Source organism: Corapipo altera, unplaced genomic scaffold (assembly GCF_003945725.1).
Source record: "Corapipo altera isolate COAL_440 unplaced genomic scaffold, ASM394572v1 52b, whole genome shotgun sequence".
Taxonomy (NCBI): Eukaryota; Metazoa; Chordata; class Aves; order Passeriformes; family Pipridae; genus Corapipo; species Corapipo altera.
The window spans coordinates 174,710-189,869 of NW_020884922.1; the positions used below are offsets into that span (position 1 = coordinate 174,710).

Below are 15,160 nucleotides of genomic sequence, written 5' to 3' on the forward strand. Positions count from 1 at the left end.
TAGGAATCTTAAAAGATTCCTAGAAAGGACACCTGCCACATGAATTTTTGTCCTTGCTTTTGGCAAATGGTGGGCATTTGAACTTCTCCCTGCAGCATGCTATTTTTTCACTAAGGTGTATCTTTACTTTGAAGCAAACAAAAAGCAATGGCTCATTTCTTGCCTGAAAACATGTTTTCACAAAACTTTCCTATATGAAACCTTTCACAGGTGTGCTACTCAGCCTTACTTGTTCCCATATGCTCGAGTAAGCTTTTAGTGCAATTTTCTTTCTCCTATTAAAAGAAAGTAAGTAAGTAAAGAATGAAGATCACTCACCTATGGTATAACTAGGGAAAATTTAGATGATATTCCCTATTTTACCAGTAAAATAAGCAAACTCTAGTTTCATGGTTTAGATATGTTTGTGCTTCTAGCTAAAAGCACCTCATCACTTCTGCAGAAACAGACACAACTTCACCGGTTAGTGGAAATAACATTTACTTCCATCCATTATAAATCTGCTTTGTACATAAAAACCTTCTGGATTCCCAAAAAACCAGAAAAGAATTTAGAGAGTGAAACTTCACCCAAACCTGAGCTGTGGCTCATGGCCAATGAACTGCAGTATGCAGGTGTTAGGACAATTCTCAGATTGCTCTGCACCATCTCTGGTCTACATCACTTTCCTATATAGACAGGATTTTTTTTTTTTTTTATTTCTAAATCTTAGACTTTTACTGCTTCCTTTTTAAGAGTTAATCATCTTGGGTGATGTGCTAATAAATTTTGTATTCAACATTAGAAGATCCTAACATACACAGCCTCTACTTGCCAAAATTATTAAACATTTTCAGCGAAAATTAATTTGGGCAGGGTGAGGCAATTTAGTTTTTCTACTGATATTATCAGAGGATAAACATAGATATACCTACGTACACACAACACAGAGTTTTTAATGCTTCTTTAGCTGACAGCTAAAGAAGTTAATCTACTCCAGTATTGGTCGGGGACCATTTGAGGACCATTTGGATGAAGTCGTACAAAAATCAAGTGGAGTTACTACAGATCTGGCTGCCCCACTTATAGTCACACTAGTAGGAGGCAAACGCAAGAAGCCTCGGTTCGCTGAAAGTAAACCTTCATCATTCTAGAAAAACACTCGGCGGTGTTGCTCTGCCCTCTGCAGACTGGACTGTATAATCACATATTACCCCCGACTAGGTACTTAAAAAGCACATCTCTCTCGCTCAGAAGAAAAAAGTTGCCAGTGTGAATGAAACATTCAAAAGAACTACCTTCTACTTGTGCACTGTGACAATGCAAGCTGTAAATAAGTCAGGCATACTCCTGAAGCAGTGGGTGCTTTCTGTGCGTGCTCATGCAGCCCACACTGCCCATTAAGTCAGGGAAGTAATTACTGCCTGAATAGCACCAATGCCTCGAGTCCAAATTCAGGATGAGGTACCGGAAATATTTATGTCTGTCACTAATAACTGCCAGGCAAACACGTATACATGCATTTCTTGATGGTGGAGAAACAAGTTCCAACTCCCATACGCAGAGCAACTCCTCCCAGGTACTAAGAATGGTTTTCTACAGCAAGATCCAGGGCACAGCAAATGCTGTGATTCCTTGACTGATCTCCCTCTTTCCTGTGAGCAGTATGATGCTAGTGATAACCCACTCTGACTGACACACCAAGGTACCAGCAACCCACTCTGCAAGATATGCCACCTTTGACAGCAGCTGGCTCCACCTTTTATCCTAGGTAAACATCTGAGAAATGTGGCAAATGCATCCATCTTTATGAGCTCTCTATAATTTAATGAACTCTCCTCATTATCTCCAGATAACGAGGATATTACGGCCAGTTATCTGGTAAAGAATGTTAAAGCTTATTCAATTCTCTGCTATTTGCTGCATCCCCACTGATGTGAGAAAACACACACAACAGGACTTTACTGTTTCTTATGAGCTGGACAATTTTTTTGTACTAAGGGCATATCATAACCCTTCTGACAGAAAATATGGTCCTACATAATTTTGTTAAGGCTTCTCCTGGATAAGAACAACACAGTAACATTTACACAACACACAATTCAGATTTGTTCCAAGTTTTCATTTTATTAAGTGCTGACATTTGAAAAGTAGTTCTCTCAAAGCACAGATGTCAAACCCCAGGCATTGGATGTGTCCCTCACAAATGAGCAGCACCTGATGTTCCTTTACTCCACCTCCCACCTGTCTGTGGTTATCGGGTGTCACACAACAGACAAAACTGGTCAGGTCCTGTGCAAAAAGAGCGTGGCAGGAAGAAAAATTTGCCTACACAGCTCCCAACATAGTCCCTCTCCTATTGTGTGACTACCACATGTGCTGGTTACATTACCCAAAGACTCACATGTCAGGAAACAAGAGAAGTGGTAGTCTTTCAGCAAGTGGCAGCATTTGCAGAATACCTTCAGTACAAAACTGAAATAGGTGTTTGGAAAAAAAAAATCTTTATTCAACATAATACAGTGCAGAGCTTGCAATATGTAATGCTATTATGCTGCTGTAAGTTAAATATAATGGCAGGTCAAGACCCTCAATAATGACTCTTCTGAGCTATATTCAGCATCTGGCTTGGACACCCTCCATGGTTTGCAGGTAAGACAAAGTGAAATGTAGTCAGAACAGCACATTAAAATTTGATGAAGAAAAGCTATAAAATGTACTATGGATATCTGAACGGCGTTCCTATCCAGAAATACTGCAGGAACACAGATTTAGAAAAGTTGGTATGAGATTAAACCACTGACTACATTTCCATGTGAATGCTTTTGTATGGATTATCATTTTGTCATCCTCCATGGCTTCTGTTTTGTTGAGATGGAGGGATCTGCTGCAGACTAATGCTGCAGGCTAGAAAATTTTCAAGCATATCACCGAAGCAAAATAAAAGCCTCAAATTTTCACCTTGTCCATTTCAGAAACAGAAACGTTATTTTTAATTCCAAAGCAAAAAACTGGAGGAAAACAATGGTCACATTTATACTTAGCAAAACTGTGCTCTGGTACTTCGTTTGACAACAGCTGAATGGCATTCTTAAACAGAATTCTTTCCATATTCTCTACATAATCCCTGTTATCTCAGATAACTGACACGGAAATATCACTTAGGGTCCGGGCTACATCTTGAAAACCTTGTGCAATCTGACAATACCTTCATCAAATGAACAAAAGCTCTAATTTTACCTTTTCCCCCTCACTTTCTTTTCATTTGAGAGACTTTGAAGTGGTTTGTAACTGAGGAAAACAAAGGAAGGGAAATCAAATTTTAATACTGCTCCTCTTTCCAACACAACAATTATACTGAATGACATAGTAACTATTCTCAAATCTAAAAATATGGTAAATTCTGTAATGAAAACCAATACAATATGCACTATTTCTGCACCTGTTTACAACTTCCCTTGGTCAAAGAGATGTCATATCCCACCATTCTACCAAGGCCAGAAACAAGTAACTATACTTGAGTAAACCTGATTATTCTGGGGGAATGCTCAGGGTACAGGAGACATGCTCCTTCTTCAAGTCACGTAAGACTTGGTCTCATGACTGAGATGGGTATTAGGATTTTCCCTGTTTCTTACTCACAGGTTGCAAGTCTAACTTGATCCTACACTGTGGCACAAGTTCCAGAGCAAATCCAACTGAAAGAGTACCCTGTGGGACTACTTAGTCATGAGTTTCCAATAGCCTCAGAACATGCAAGCCAAGGCAACTCACCACTTTTTGAAATGTATTCTTCAAGAATAATGGAGAGCAGGTTTCTTCTTCCCCAGAGCTTGTTAACTACTGCTGGGTTCTTCCCTTATGCTTAGCACTGATGTTTTCTGGGCATGGAAATTGCTCAGGCCCACCTGAAGAAAATGCAGGAACACTCACTGCCTTCAGTCCACACCAGGGTGAACTCTTCACAAAGGACAGAAAGCCAAGCAGGCATCTGACTGAGCACTAATCAATTGGTTTCTGGGTCCCTTGGTCTCCTGAACCTGCAGTTTTAGATTCTAGCAGTTGAAACTTCAGCCTGAAATACCAATTTCATTGAAAACAATACATGACCTTAAATATGTCTACACCAGTATGCCAAGTAGTACCTCTCAAAAGCCAACCCACCTCTGACTCTGCTGGCAAGCCTGCATGTGGCACTGGAAGATGCAGTCTAGACACTGAAGAAGCACTGCCAGGGCTCCCAGGCACAGTGCTGGTCCTCTGTAGCTTCTAAAAGAAGCACTCAAGGAAGGGGAAGGGAAGCAGGATACTGAGTACATCATGCCTCTGGTCACTGCCAAGATCTGCTCTTTCAGAGGGCAACGGATTCAAGAGATCACCTCCATAAGAAAGACCATGCGATGGTTTTGGAAAAGCTCAGAAACAGAACAAATGTACAGTTAGAACCATGAGCAGAACTTTGTAGAAAAGGAAATTGCTCTGTATAGCTAGAATTGCTCAAAGTAAATAATCTCAAATTTATTTGTATAGATACACATATTGCATAGTAAAAATATTGACAGACTTCCCATTTTGCGACACTTTTAAATGTCGTAAATGACAGGACTGGTAGTCCTTTCCTTTCTATCTCCTTGCATAAAACTCAAGTCTACCTCCTGTGTTATTTATACATAAAGAAAAGAAAGAGCTCATAAACTATAGTGACACTGACTGTAGGCAAGACAATTTACCAAGTAACAATGTTACTGGTGGAAGGAAGTGTGTTGAAACAGGACAGTTACACTTTCTCAATACACAGTATTTTACGGAGAAGTTGAAGGGAAAGCTCCGTGAAACTGAAATAAAATCTAAATTCCAGCATCAGTGGGGATATATATTTTCTCACTCTTAAAAGCCTGAGCCTTTTTCCCTTGAAAATGTTGACAGAATACTCTTCAGAATATCTTTAAAATTGCACAAAATTTAATAATTACACAATAACTTGTTCACCTCAGTGAAGGCTGAGGAAAATTTCATTGTGGTAAAAGTGCTTAGTCAGAGGAAAGTGCTCTGAAGAAAGCAGTAGGAACTGGAAGAAAATTTTCAGCACCTGCAGTTTTTGGTTACTGGTGGGTAAAAGAAAGTAAAGTTCTGGGGGTTGCCGAAACCTTTGAGGTGAGAGCTGATCCCACAGTAATTTTTTAAGAGAGCAAACAACCACTTGCTCGTTACCAGCAATGGGCAAAGCAGAAGAGTGGAATTAACTTCTGTGTTGAAATTCATATGCTTGTGTGTCATGGCTGTGTCCCAGCCCACCATTTTGAATCCAAGATTCTGCAGACATGGGAAATAAGGCTCTCTGCTAGATATGAGGAACAGTATCAAGGTGTTTTGCCCATGCCCAAGTCTGTTATTTCCTCTTCTCCTTTAACACTACTCAGTATGAGCTTTAACCTCATTTAGCTTCCAGAAAGCCTCATGTCATGTCAAACCACCATACCTCAAAATTGTTTCTTGTAATAATTCAACTCTCCACATTGCTTGCAAGACAGTTAAATTGAAAAAAACCAGGTTTTCAGGTTGAATTCTGAGTATTATAATCTATTTCTAGATATAAGTATTCAGGTTTCCACCTGTTCTCAGAAAACTGGGAAACAAATTGAGTTTATGACCTGTGTCCACACAAGGAGGTATCACACACAAGAAGACTTCATTCTCCATGTTTACCACAAACCCACCGAAGCTGCTGCTCTGTCTGGAGGTCAGTTAATTCATCAATGGATCTCCAGCTGCACTGACAAGCATATGCTCGTGCTCCTTTCTTCTTTATCATCTTTGCTCTTAGTTTACTGAGCTCAGGCATGTTGTTCCTGCCAAACAAGTGAATTCAGCTTAGGATCACGCTTTTTTTTTTTTTTTTTTCAGAAAAAAGATGCATGAGGCTATTTCAAATCAGAAGAGCTTCTAAGGGCACTTCTGAGTACCACAGTCATGAATAAATTTAGGGATATATTTAAATTCTGTTTTGAACACAATCCTTTCACGAGATCATTCTCAGCCCGTAGTTGCTGTGTTCTCAGATCAACTAGAGGCTGATGTTTTTGTAAGCAATGTTCTCTGTTGGGTTTAGAGACCTTGTGTCAGCCTCCAGAGAAAGAGCTGGGAAGAAAACCAGGTAGAATTAACTCTCATGTTAGGAAATTATCCAAAAATTTATTTATCTTATCAAACTTACTGTAAAAATCACTATGGAGAATGGGAACAACTATAAAGTTAAACTCTTCATCAGGAACTGTTAGTCAGGATGATTGTTAAAGTGACTGAAATGAAATGGCCATAAGAGGGAAGAATGTACTTGAAACCACAAGTAATTCCAGTGCAAGCATCAACAACTACGAATGAAAAATCAGCATGGCTATGACAAAAACAAGTTGTTTCCAAAAAAAAAGTCAAAATGTAACATTTTAGCTATCTCTATCCTCAAGACCTCCTCCTCAATTACTGGACACTGAATTGCTCAAAACCAACGTGAAATAGCCCAGCAAAATAAAGAAAACCCAAAAGAAGTTGGAAAAGGGAAGAATTTTTAGAAAAAGAGTCCAGACAACTATTGATGGAAGGTAGGTATTTAATCTTAAAGTTTGCTTCCTAAAATTCATTTTTGTCAAAAAAATAGCTACAGATCTTGCTAAAGATTACAGATGATGTTACATGTATTTGACATTAACGCCTCCTCTTTTTGTTGTTTTTGTTTGATTTAATAATTTCAAGATCAGAGAAGCAGAATAATTTAGACTTTGGGAAAATAAAAGAATCCTACTTTTGTTTATCCTTTCCTGCTACCAAACTCATCTTAGGAGATTATCTTTTTAATGCTGCTTTAAGTAATGGGAAAAATATGGGCATTCAAAGAGAAATACAAATTTTGAGACTGGGAGGAAAATACAGGAATAACCAAAGATGTAATACTGGGAAAATAATGGAAAAGGAGCTGATATCTCCATTATTGTTCTAGTCCATCTGTCATACCCCTCACTGTCCAAGCACATACTCTGAACACACCCACCTGTTCCATCAGTTAACAGGCACATGCAGAGACTGTACTAAAATAAATAGGAATTCAAATTTGATGTCTGTATTAGGAGCATGCCGACTACACTACCCTTCACAAAGTGTTGGCATTAGATGTAGTTTTAGACAAACTGAAAATAAGAACTCTTTAATTTTAAGTCTTCAAAAATATTTAAAGAATTAAAATCAAAGACATCACAATGTCAGAAGAAAACAAAAATACCACCCCTCCATTTAATCAAACCTTGCTTCAAGAAAGAAATCTGTTGAGAAATAAAGCTATTTGATTTTCACCAAACATGACAGCATAATACTTGATACTGGAAAAAAGAAAATATGACTTGAAACAATCACAGTCTGTATGACTGAAGGTGTAGTGAGAAGCACGTGCTGAACAGTCTACATTTATTTTGTAGGCACCCTGCAATGGCACAGCAGAGGGCAACCCGTCACCATGGATTATCTGCTTATTTCAGCAATAAAGTTGCCTCTGATCCATGAAACTTAAATTCTTTTTAAAAGCAGAGAGGGAGTGATGGAAGAAGAAATTGAAATGGATAAAAACAGATTATTGCTTCCCTCTCACCCCAGACTTTTCCACCTGATCCCAAACAGGTCACACACATGTTCCTTTTCAGGTAACACAGCAGTGCTCAGGACTTTTCATCCTTCCTGTTCTTATTATGCCCCAAAGCACAGTAACACAGTACTACCAAACCCATCTCAGACATACCTGAAAAAAAGATAATCACAGGACTGATCCCAGATGTAGTCATTGAAAAGTGATACACGGAAGTCGCAAGCAGTACAACGTAGTTGATCACATGTTCTGGTCAGAAAAGAACAAAAAGGTCCAAGAGGTTATTACAATCAGAGAAGTACCTAGATCATAACTGTTCTAAAGTACAGCGCTCAGTGAGAAATACTAGAAGCAACGTTACCTAATCTTACTGTTTTTACATCTCTGGCATGTTCATTGTGGTATGTGATTTAACTCTATGATCAGGTATCATTTTTACAGGTTCCGAACCTCACTGAACACAAAAAATAAACTCATATTCTCTTGATATATTCTTTGGTCTTCCTCACTGCTAGAGCTCCTGACTAGCATCCAACTATGCATCAAGTACTTAATTACTTACTACAAAAAATCCCACATGGAAATGCAATAATGTTCTATAGGATGTTGTGGATAAATCTTCACCTACTAAATTCAGCTGCAGTTGCAAAGCACTCTGGCTATTTTCAGTTCAGGCTCTGGGATGATTTAAACCAGCCCACTGATTTAAGTCACATACTTGGCATCACCAGAAAGATGAAGAGAGGCAGGGAAAAATAACAATGCAGCAGCAACTTCCTTAACTACTTGTTACTGATTTGGGGAGTTTCGTGTCTCATTTGCACACATTTTTCAACACTTCGAACAAACAAAAGATCTAGTGGTCGACAACAGAGGAATGGAAGGGACCAGCTGACTTCAACTGCAGTTACAGGCAGCCCCTTCTTTAGATGACTATAAGGCCATCCTGTCCAGTTCAAATGCAGAACTCTGTACGACCATAGAAACACAGCCATGAATAAAAACAATGATAAAGGAAGCAGCATTTTTTTTTCCAGGTTTCCTACCTTTTTGAAATATTTGTTCCTATGCCACATGGTGAAGCGCTTCCACCCAGGTACACTGGACAGCATCTACATGGATTCATTCAAAAATACTAACTTATGGCAAAACAGGTTAGAGAAGGTAGTACAATGCTTCTCCTAGCTTAAAAGCATGGTATTTATATAATAATATTTATTAAATACAGGCAAAGCATCCCAATGCTTGCAAACTACAGAATTTTAAAATTTCCATTACCAAGGTGTTCAAAGAAAAACTCTGCCAAATCACTATACCAAATATATATGGGTCTATATATTGCAGTGTTTGATAAATGTGTATGTCCATAAGGCAAAGGGAGAAGTTGTTAAAAAACTTAAATAATTAATAAGCTTATGATAAATAATTTTGATCACATGAAAACACGAGCAATGCTTCAAAATTATCTCTTTATCTTTGTTTTTCTTTAAAAAGAATGTTTCTGTACTTAATGTCTTTCTTAGTTAATGTCAACACAGATTAAACAGCAGCAATATTATTAAACTGACAAGAAGTTATAATCAAGCTATGTCCAACAAGCTAAAACATTTTTCACTTACTTTTTCCCACGTGCCTGTATAACAGCACTATTTCTTTCAGGTGTGAGACTTGTGAAGTTAGACTTCAATTTCTGTTTAAAAGGAAATCAAAGAATAAAATGTGGCATTACAACAAGGTAACAATATTCTGTTTTATTTAATAAGCAGGAGCCAGAAAATCTCAGCCATAGAAGAAGGAGACTAAGGATTTGGGAATTTTCTTGGTTGGGGTTGTAAGGTCCTTTGAGACAAAAGATACTGAAGTAATAGATAAGTGAGAACAAGGCTTCTCTTCCTATATTGAATTTTCAGCTCTGCCTGAAGGAATTCAACGCCACATGATCACTTTGACTTTACAATTGAGACGTAGTATTTCATGTCCTCCTTTTAATAATTTTGCTTTTAAAAACAGTTTTAATTTAGGAGCCCTCTCCCTCAATGTTTTTGAGCTTTTGTTTCATTAAAACGCATCAAGAACTTAGATTATTCAAAAAGATAAAGTGTCTTTGAAAAGTTTCTTATTTGCTGCACACAAAACAGTTTATTTGAATTGCAGAATATTAGAATTCTAGATCCGAAATGGGAAGTTCTAGGGATATAAAATGATAAAATTATACAAATGTACTGACATAATTCTCTCTCCCTCAGATATATATATTGTGGTATACAAGTGGTTTTTGTTGGCTCAGATTTAGCCACTCTGTAAAAAATCAAGTAAAACCAAAACAAAACCAATATCCTTAATGAAAATATGAGAATCTGCACAAGGGGTTATGAAGTATAAATAACACAATTTTCTACTGCTGATACTGAAATGAATATCTGTTTTCTATGTCTTCTATCATTCTGAGTATCTTAACAATGTAAATTTGTGGCTTCATCTCCATCTCCTGCTGTGAAACAAGACAAGTCATTTGCAAAGGATACAAAATGGGGAGCAGTTGTTGCTGTGTCAGATGACTGTGCTGCCATTAAGACGGACCTCAAATGACTGCAGAAATGGGCTCAGAGGAATCTCTTCAAGTTCATCTAAGGGGAAATGCAAACTCCTGCCCCTGGGGAGGAATAACCCTTATGCACCAGAGCACAATGAGGGCCGAGCAGCCAGAAAGCAGCTTTGCAGAGAAGGCTGTGGGAAATTCAGTTGATAACAAGTTGACCGTGAGCCAGCAGTGTGCCCTTGCAGCACAGAAGGCCAACAGCACCCTGGGCTACATCAGAAGGGATGTTGCCAACACATCCAGGGAGATGATCCTTCCTCTCTACTCAGCACTGATGAGACAAAATCACAGAATCATTTCAGTTGGAAGGGACCTTCCTCTGCTCCAAGGAGGGTCAGCTTCAGCAGCTTGCCAAGGACTGTGTCCAGCTGCGTTTTGAAGATCTCCACAGACTGAGACTCCATAACCTCTCTGTGAAGATCGCCCCCATGTTTGACCACACTAGCAGTAAAAAAAGTGTTTTCTTGTGCACAGGTGGAATTTCATGTGTTTCAGTCTGTGCCCATTGCCTGTTGTCCTGTCACTGGACACTACAGAGGAGAGTCTGTCCCCTTCTTTACTACACCTATCAGGTATTTACACACACTGATAAGATCGCCCTGGAGCCCTCTCTTCTCCAGACTGAACAGCGCCAGCTTTCTCAGCCTCTCCTCATGTGAGAGATACTCCACAGGCCTTTGCTGGAGGTTCTCCAGGAGCTCCATCTTTCTTGTGTGTTTGAGAGACCAGAACTGGACACAGTACCCCAGATACGACCTCATAAACATGTATGGAGCACTATGTCCAGTACAAAGGAGACACAAACATAATGGAGTGGGCCCAGGAAAGGACCATGAAGGTGATTAAGGATCTAGACTATCTGACATATAGGTAGAGGATAAGAGAGCTGGAATTGTTCAGCCTGGAGAAAATAATGGTCAGGAGAACCTTACTGAGGTATAAAAATACATGCCAGGGAAAAATAAGGAAGAAGTAGCCAAACTCTTCTCAGTGGGGCTCACTGACAGGAGAGGCAATGGGCATAAATTGAAGTACAAGAATTTACAGTTAAACACATGAAAAAACTTCTTGTGAGGGTGGTCAAACACTGGAAACAGGTTACTTAGAGAGGCTGCAGCCTCCATCCTTGGAGATATTTGAAAGCCGTTTGGACACAGACCTGGGCAACTGGCTCTAAGCAGCTCTGCCTAAGCAGGTGGTTGGACCAGATGTTCTCCACAGGTCCCTCTTCCAACTGCAAACCTTCTGTGATTCTGTGATATTTGACATTATGCTCTATCTTGAACTAGCATTTCCTTTAATTGCCTGTTACTGCCTAGGTAAGAACATCTCTATATCCCTCCTGTTCCTCACTAAAGGATTGTTGCATTTTCCTTTCCGCTTTATTTTCCAAATTTATTGTACAGTTTGTTTTAGTTAATTTTTTGCTTAAAAATTTTAGCTTATGGTGCTTTCCTTTCCTTTCTGTTGTTGTACCTGATCCATTCTGCATGTCTCCAAACTCTACTCACCAGAGGTGTTTTGGTAAAGCTGCTCTCCTTACAGATTTCATCAATAATGTCATCTAGATCTTCTTTGCTGCTGCCAGCACTCATTACCAATTTAGCTGATCTGAAAAACAAACAAATCAACCTTCATTTTTGTAGCAAAATGAACTACAGCAGTTTTAAGAATTATAAGTTAAAAAATAAAAACAGTTACAGCCTTTTTCCTGTAATATTTTTGTAGCATCTAAGGTAGGCCATCCAAGTCATGACTGAACAGATGTAAACTGCAGAGTGACACCTTGTAGTCTGTGTTGAATTGTCCCATCATAGGTTTTATTTTTGCTTCTTCTTTTACTTCCAACCACTTTCTACCCTGAATAAAACTATGATAATATAACCCATGCTGCACTTACTGGGCAATATATTGGACAGCCCTGATTTTTCATGTTAACCTTCAGCAGCAGTAACATGAAAATGTCAGAGGGAGTTGTCTCCTCATGCTACACAACTGGAATTCCTGCCAAACTGGATGCATTTAGAAAGGTCACCAGCACTTTGCTTTCACTCAAGTGACACTCAAGTCTGATGTTTTCTAGCTCTTTGTCAAAGAAAGAGAGGCCTGCATCAACAAATCAAGAAAAAATTTAGTCCTGAGAAAGAAGAAAACTGTCCAATTTTTTAAAAGTTTGTAATTAGATTGACTAAAATTAAATGCTCATCTAACCATTATGCAAATAACAGGGAAGTCCAGCAATGTGGCCAAATGTAGTGGGCTTTCTGGACTTGCATTAGTCATTGGGCTCTTCAAGATCCTGGCCTGGGTCTCTGAAATGTCTGTTGGGGAAGCGCTCAGCAGGCCACCTGTAGAGAAATCTGGGCAAGCCCCTCTGGTCCACAGACCTTCCAAAGGGAGTCTGAGATGTCTGTGAGGGTGGGGATGTAAACCTGAGTGTCAGGATGGAAACCCAAAGGTGGGTAAAGATGCCTGTGAGGGCCTGGATAGAAACCTGAGGGCAAGAAAAGACAGCTGTGAGGGCCAGGATGGAAGCCTGAGGGCAGGCAGTGGCAGGAGTGTGGCAGACTGAATGCTTGGCCGTACTGTCAGCAATGACCTTGTCAGGACCAAACCTGTTGGTATTTGTAACATCACGTCGAAAATTGTGGAATTTGAGGCAGACACCTGAAAGTGTAGAGTCTAAGTTAAGTGCTTATTGTAGCAAATACAGTTAATAAATATGAACAGAAAACAGAGACACAAGGGAATGGTCTGAAGCTGTGTCAGGGGAGGTTTAGGTTGGATATTAGGAAAAGGTTCTTCACCCAGAGGGTGGCTGGGCACTGGAACTGGCTTCCAAGGGAGGCAGTCACAGCACCAATCCTGCCAGAGCTCAAGAAGTGCTTGAACAATGCTCTAAGGCACATGGTGTAATTCCTGGGGTGTCCTGCACAGGGCCAGGAGTCAGCCTCTGGTGATCCTTGTGGGCCCCTTCCAACTCAGAATATTTTGAGATTCTGTGAAACGACTGAAGTACCAAGAGAATAAAATTTTTGATAATACTATTACTAAAGCTCTTCCTGCGCTAAATTGCGAGATTTATAGATATTTGATATATGAGGTGAGTTACAGAGCCAAGTAATCCCCGACCCTGACTCAGAAGCAAATTAGTGCAGCTTTTAACGCCATATTTAATCCGATGTTGTGGTGCTTCAAAGAGACAAAGACTGTTTGAAGTAACTCAGCTCGCTGGCGCACGACTTGGATGAATAAAAACCAACGGCTACAGGGGACACTCGCTGACCGCCGGACGGCGTTTCTGCTCCGGCCCCCGTGTGTTTTCGGTTCCTGAGGGGTCTGGCCGGACGGGGCGGGGCGGGGCGGGGACAGGCTGCGCGCCACCCAGGCGGCCCCTCGCTCGGCCAGGAGGTGCGTGAGGGCGGTGGGACCGCGGCGGGGCGGCTGACCTGTCCTCCTTGGCCGCCGCAAGCTTCTCCTCGCCGCCGCCGTGCCGGCGGGACAGCCGCATCTCCACCTCATCCAGCAGCCGGTCCAAGTCGTCCGCCATCTTGCCGCCCCCGCGGTTGCCAAGGCGTCCCCGCACCGCCCCGCGCCGGCAAGGGCGGGGCCTCCGCGCCCGAGGTGCGGCTGTGGGGCTCCTGTGGAGCTCAGCCGCGGTGGAGCTCCCGCCTGGTCACTCCCGCGATTCGGCAGTGAACAATGGGAGAAAAAAAAAAATTATATTCTGGCCGTAGTCGGCAGGATTCGAACCTGCGCGGGGAGACCCCAATGGATTTCTAGTCCATCGCCTTAACCACTCGGCCACGACTACGCATGCTACGAGGTGGTTCCCCACCCTTCTATGAATAGTCGCCTGAGGAGGCCCGGGAGTTGGTATTTCGGGCACGTCTCTGCACGGGGCGCGGTGAAAGGCATAGAATGGAGTTTATGCTTAACGCATCTGTCATACAGTTCACTGCGCTGCGTATTGGTCTGTTTACAGCGCAACGAAACGGTTACGCTTTGCTAAGTCCCGCGGGAGAAGCCTGGGGTTTTTTCTAACACCCCCCGTAGATTAGAAATACTTGTGGAGAGAGCGGCCCTAGACCCCCTAAAACCAGGTACGTTGCCCCGCTGACACCCCCCATAATTCCTGGGGAAGTCGGGGCAGGCATTTTTGAGGAAGGTCCCATATAGCTGGTTCTCGCCTACTACTGTGTTAATAAATGCACAGGTGTCAGTCATCAGTCTTCAATGCGAGCTCTGGCCTCCTCCCTGGTCAGAGACACATCGGAGGTCAGATCTCCCGAGGTGGGCACACGGCCCATGATGTCAGTGAATGTTGTATATTATTATATTTAATTTGAAACACAAGGAAGTGGTTTAGAGAGAGAGGTCCTGTGAAGCTAAACAGAACATTGCCATTTCCTCAGGCCAGCTGAGACAGAGAGCTCAGTGCTCGCACCCCCCCCATTGCCAACATGGCTCAAAATTTGTCAGCCTGTGATGAAGTGGGGTCTGCAGTCCTTGAGAGCTCCAAGCAAAGCCTCTCGGTTACAAGGTGTTTCACAATTCCTCTGGTATTTCAAATAATGAGTTGTGAGCCCTCCCTGAATTCCCTCGCACTTAAGCTTTTATTTCATCGTTCCATTTTCCTCCCCACATATCTCAGGTCTCTGTTAATACCCCAGCCCGTATCATGGCAGTGCTGCTGGGGGATATGTGCTGGGTTGAACAGTTGTGAGCCTTCCCTGAGTTGATGTGATGGAAGAAACTAAATAGCGTTGATGCTGCTCCAGCTCTTTTAAGTGGTCCCTTGATCAGGACTCTGTGTCGTGTAGGTAAATTCAATCCAGAAGAAGTAGATTTTTGGGTGGAATTTTTACATTCATCTCTTGCAGCTGTGGAGAGTTTAAACTAATCACAATTCTCCCCGGTATGCTATCATCTCTTTAATTTGAAAAAGGATC

The 15,160-nt window shown here is 41.2% G+C and overlaps 1 protein-coding gene and 1 non-coding gene across 3 annotated transcripts; both read right to left on the reverse strand.

The window, feature by feature from the left end:
- Positions 1 to 2,086: 2,086 nt before the first annotated feature.
- On the reverse strand, positions 2,087 to 14,205 carry CUNH8orf37 (chromosome unknown C8orf37 homolog). Of its 2 annotated transcripts, none has more exons than XM_027657113.1 (6): positions 14,065 to 14,205; positions 11,720 to 11,819; positions 9,229 to 9,299; positions 8,656 to 8,721; positions 7,763 to 7,858; positions 2,087 to 5,828 (listed from the first exon to the last, which is right to left on the reverse strand). In XM_027657113.1, exons 1-6 carry the CDS (start codon positions 14,124 to 14,126, stop codon positions 5,669 to 5,671), a joined length of 555 nt encoding a protein of 184 aa, XP_027512914.1. In that variant the 5' UTR covers positions 14,127 to 14,205; the 3' UTR covers positions 2,087 to 5,668. The 2 variants fall into 2 exon arrangements, with proteins under 2 accessions (XP_027512914.1, XP_027512913.1); XM_027657112.1 differs by lacking the exon at positions 14,065 to 14,205 and adding an exon at positions 13,658 to 13,794.
- Positions 13,941 to 14,022, reverse strand: TRNAS-AGA. Its single transcript has one exon. It is a non-coding gene; the product is annotated as a tRNA-Ser (tRNA).
- Positions 14,206 to 15,160: the final 955 nt, after the last annotated feature.

Bases quoted from the DNA above. Each gene is read 5' to 3' on its own strand.
- CUNH8orf37 (XM_027657112.1), bottom strand. From the start codon at position 13,758: ATGGCGGACGACTTGGACCGGCTGCTGGATGAGGTGGAGATGCGGCTG. The intron at 7,859-8,655 runs GTAGGAAACCTG...TTTTCTGACCAG, and splicing joins GGAACAAATATTTCAAAAAG to AACATGTGATCAACTACGTT. The intron at 5,829-7,762 runs GTATGTCTGAGA...CTTGTTTGGCAG, and splicing joins TGTGATTATCTTTTTTTCAG to GAACAACATGCCTGAGCTCA.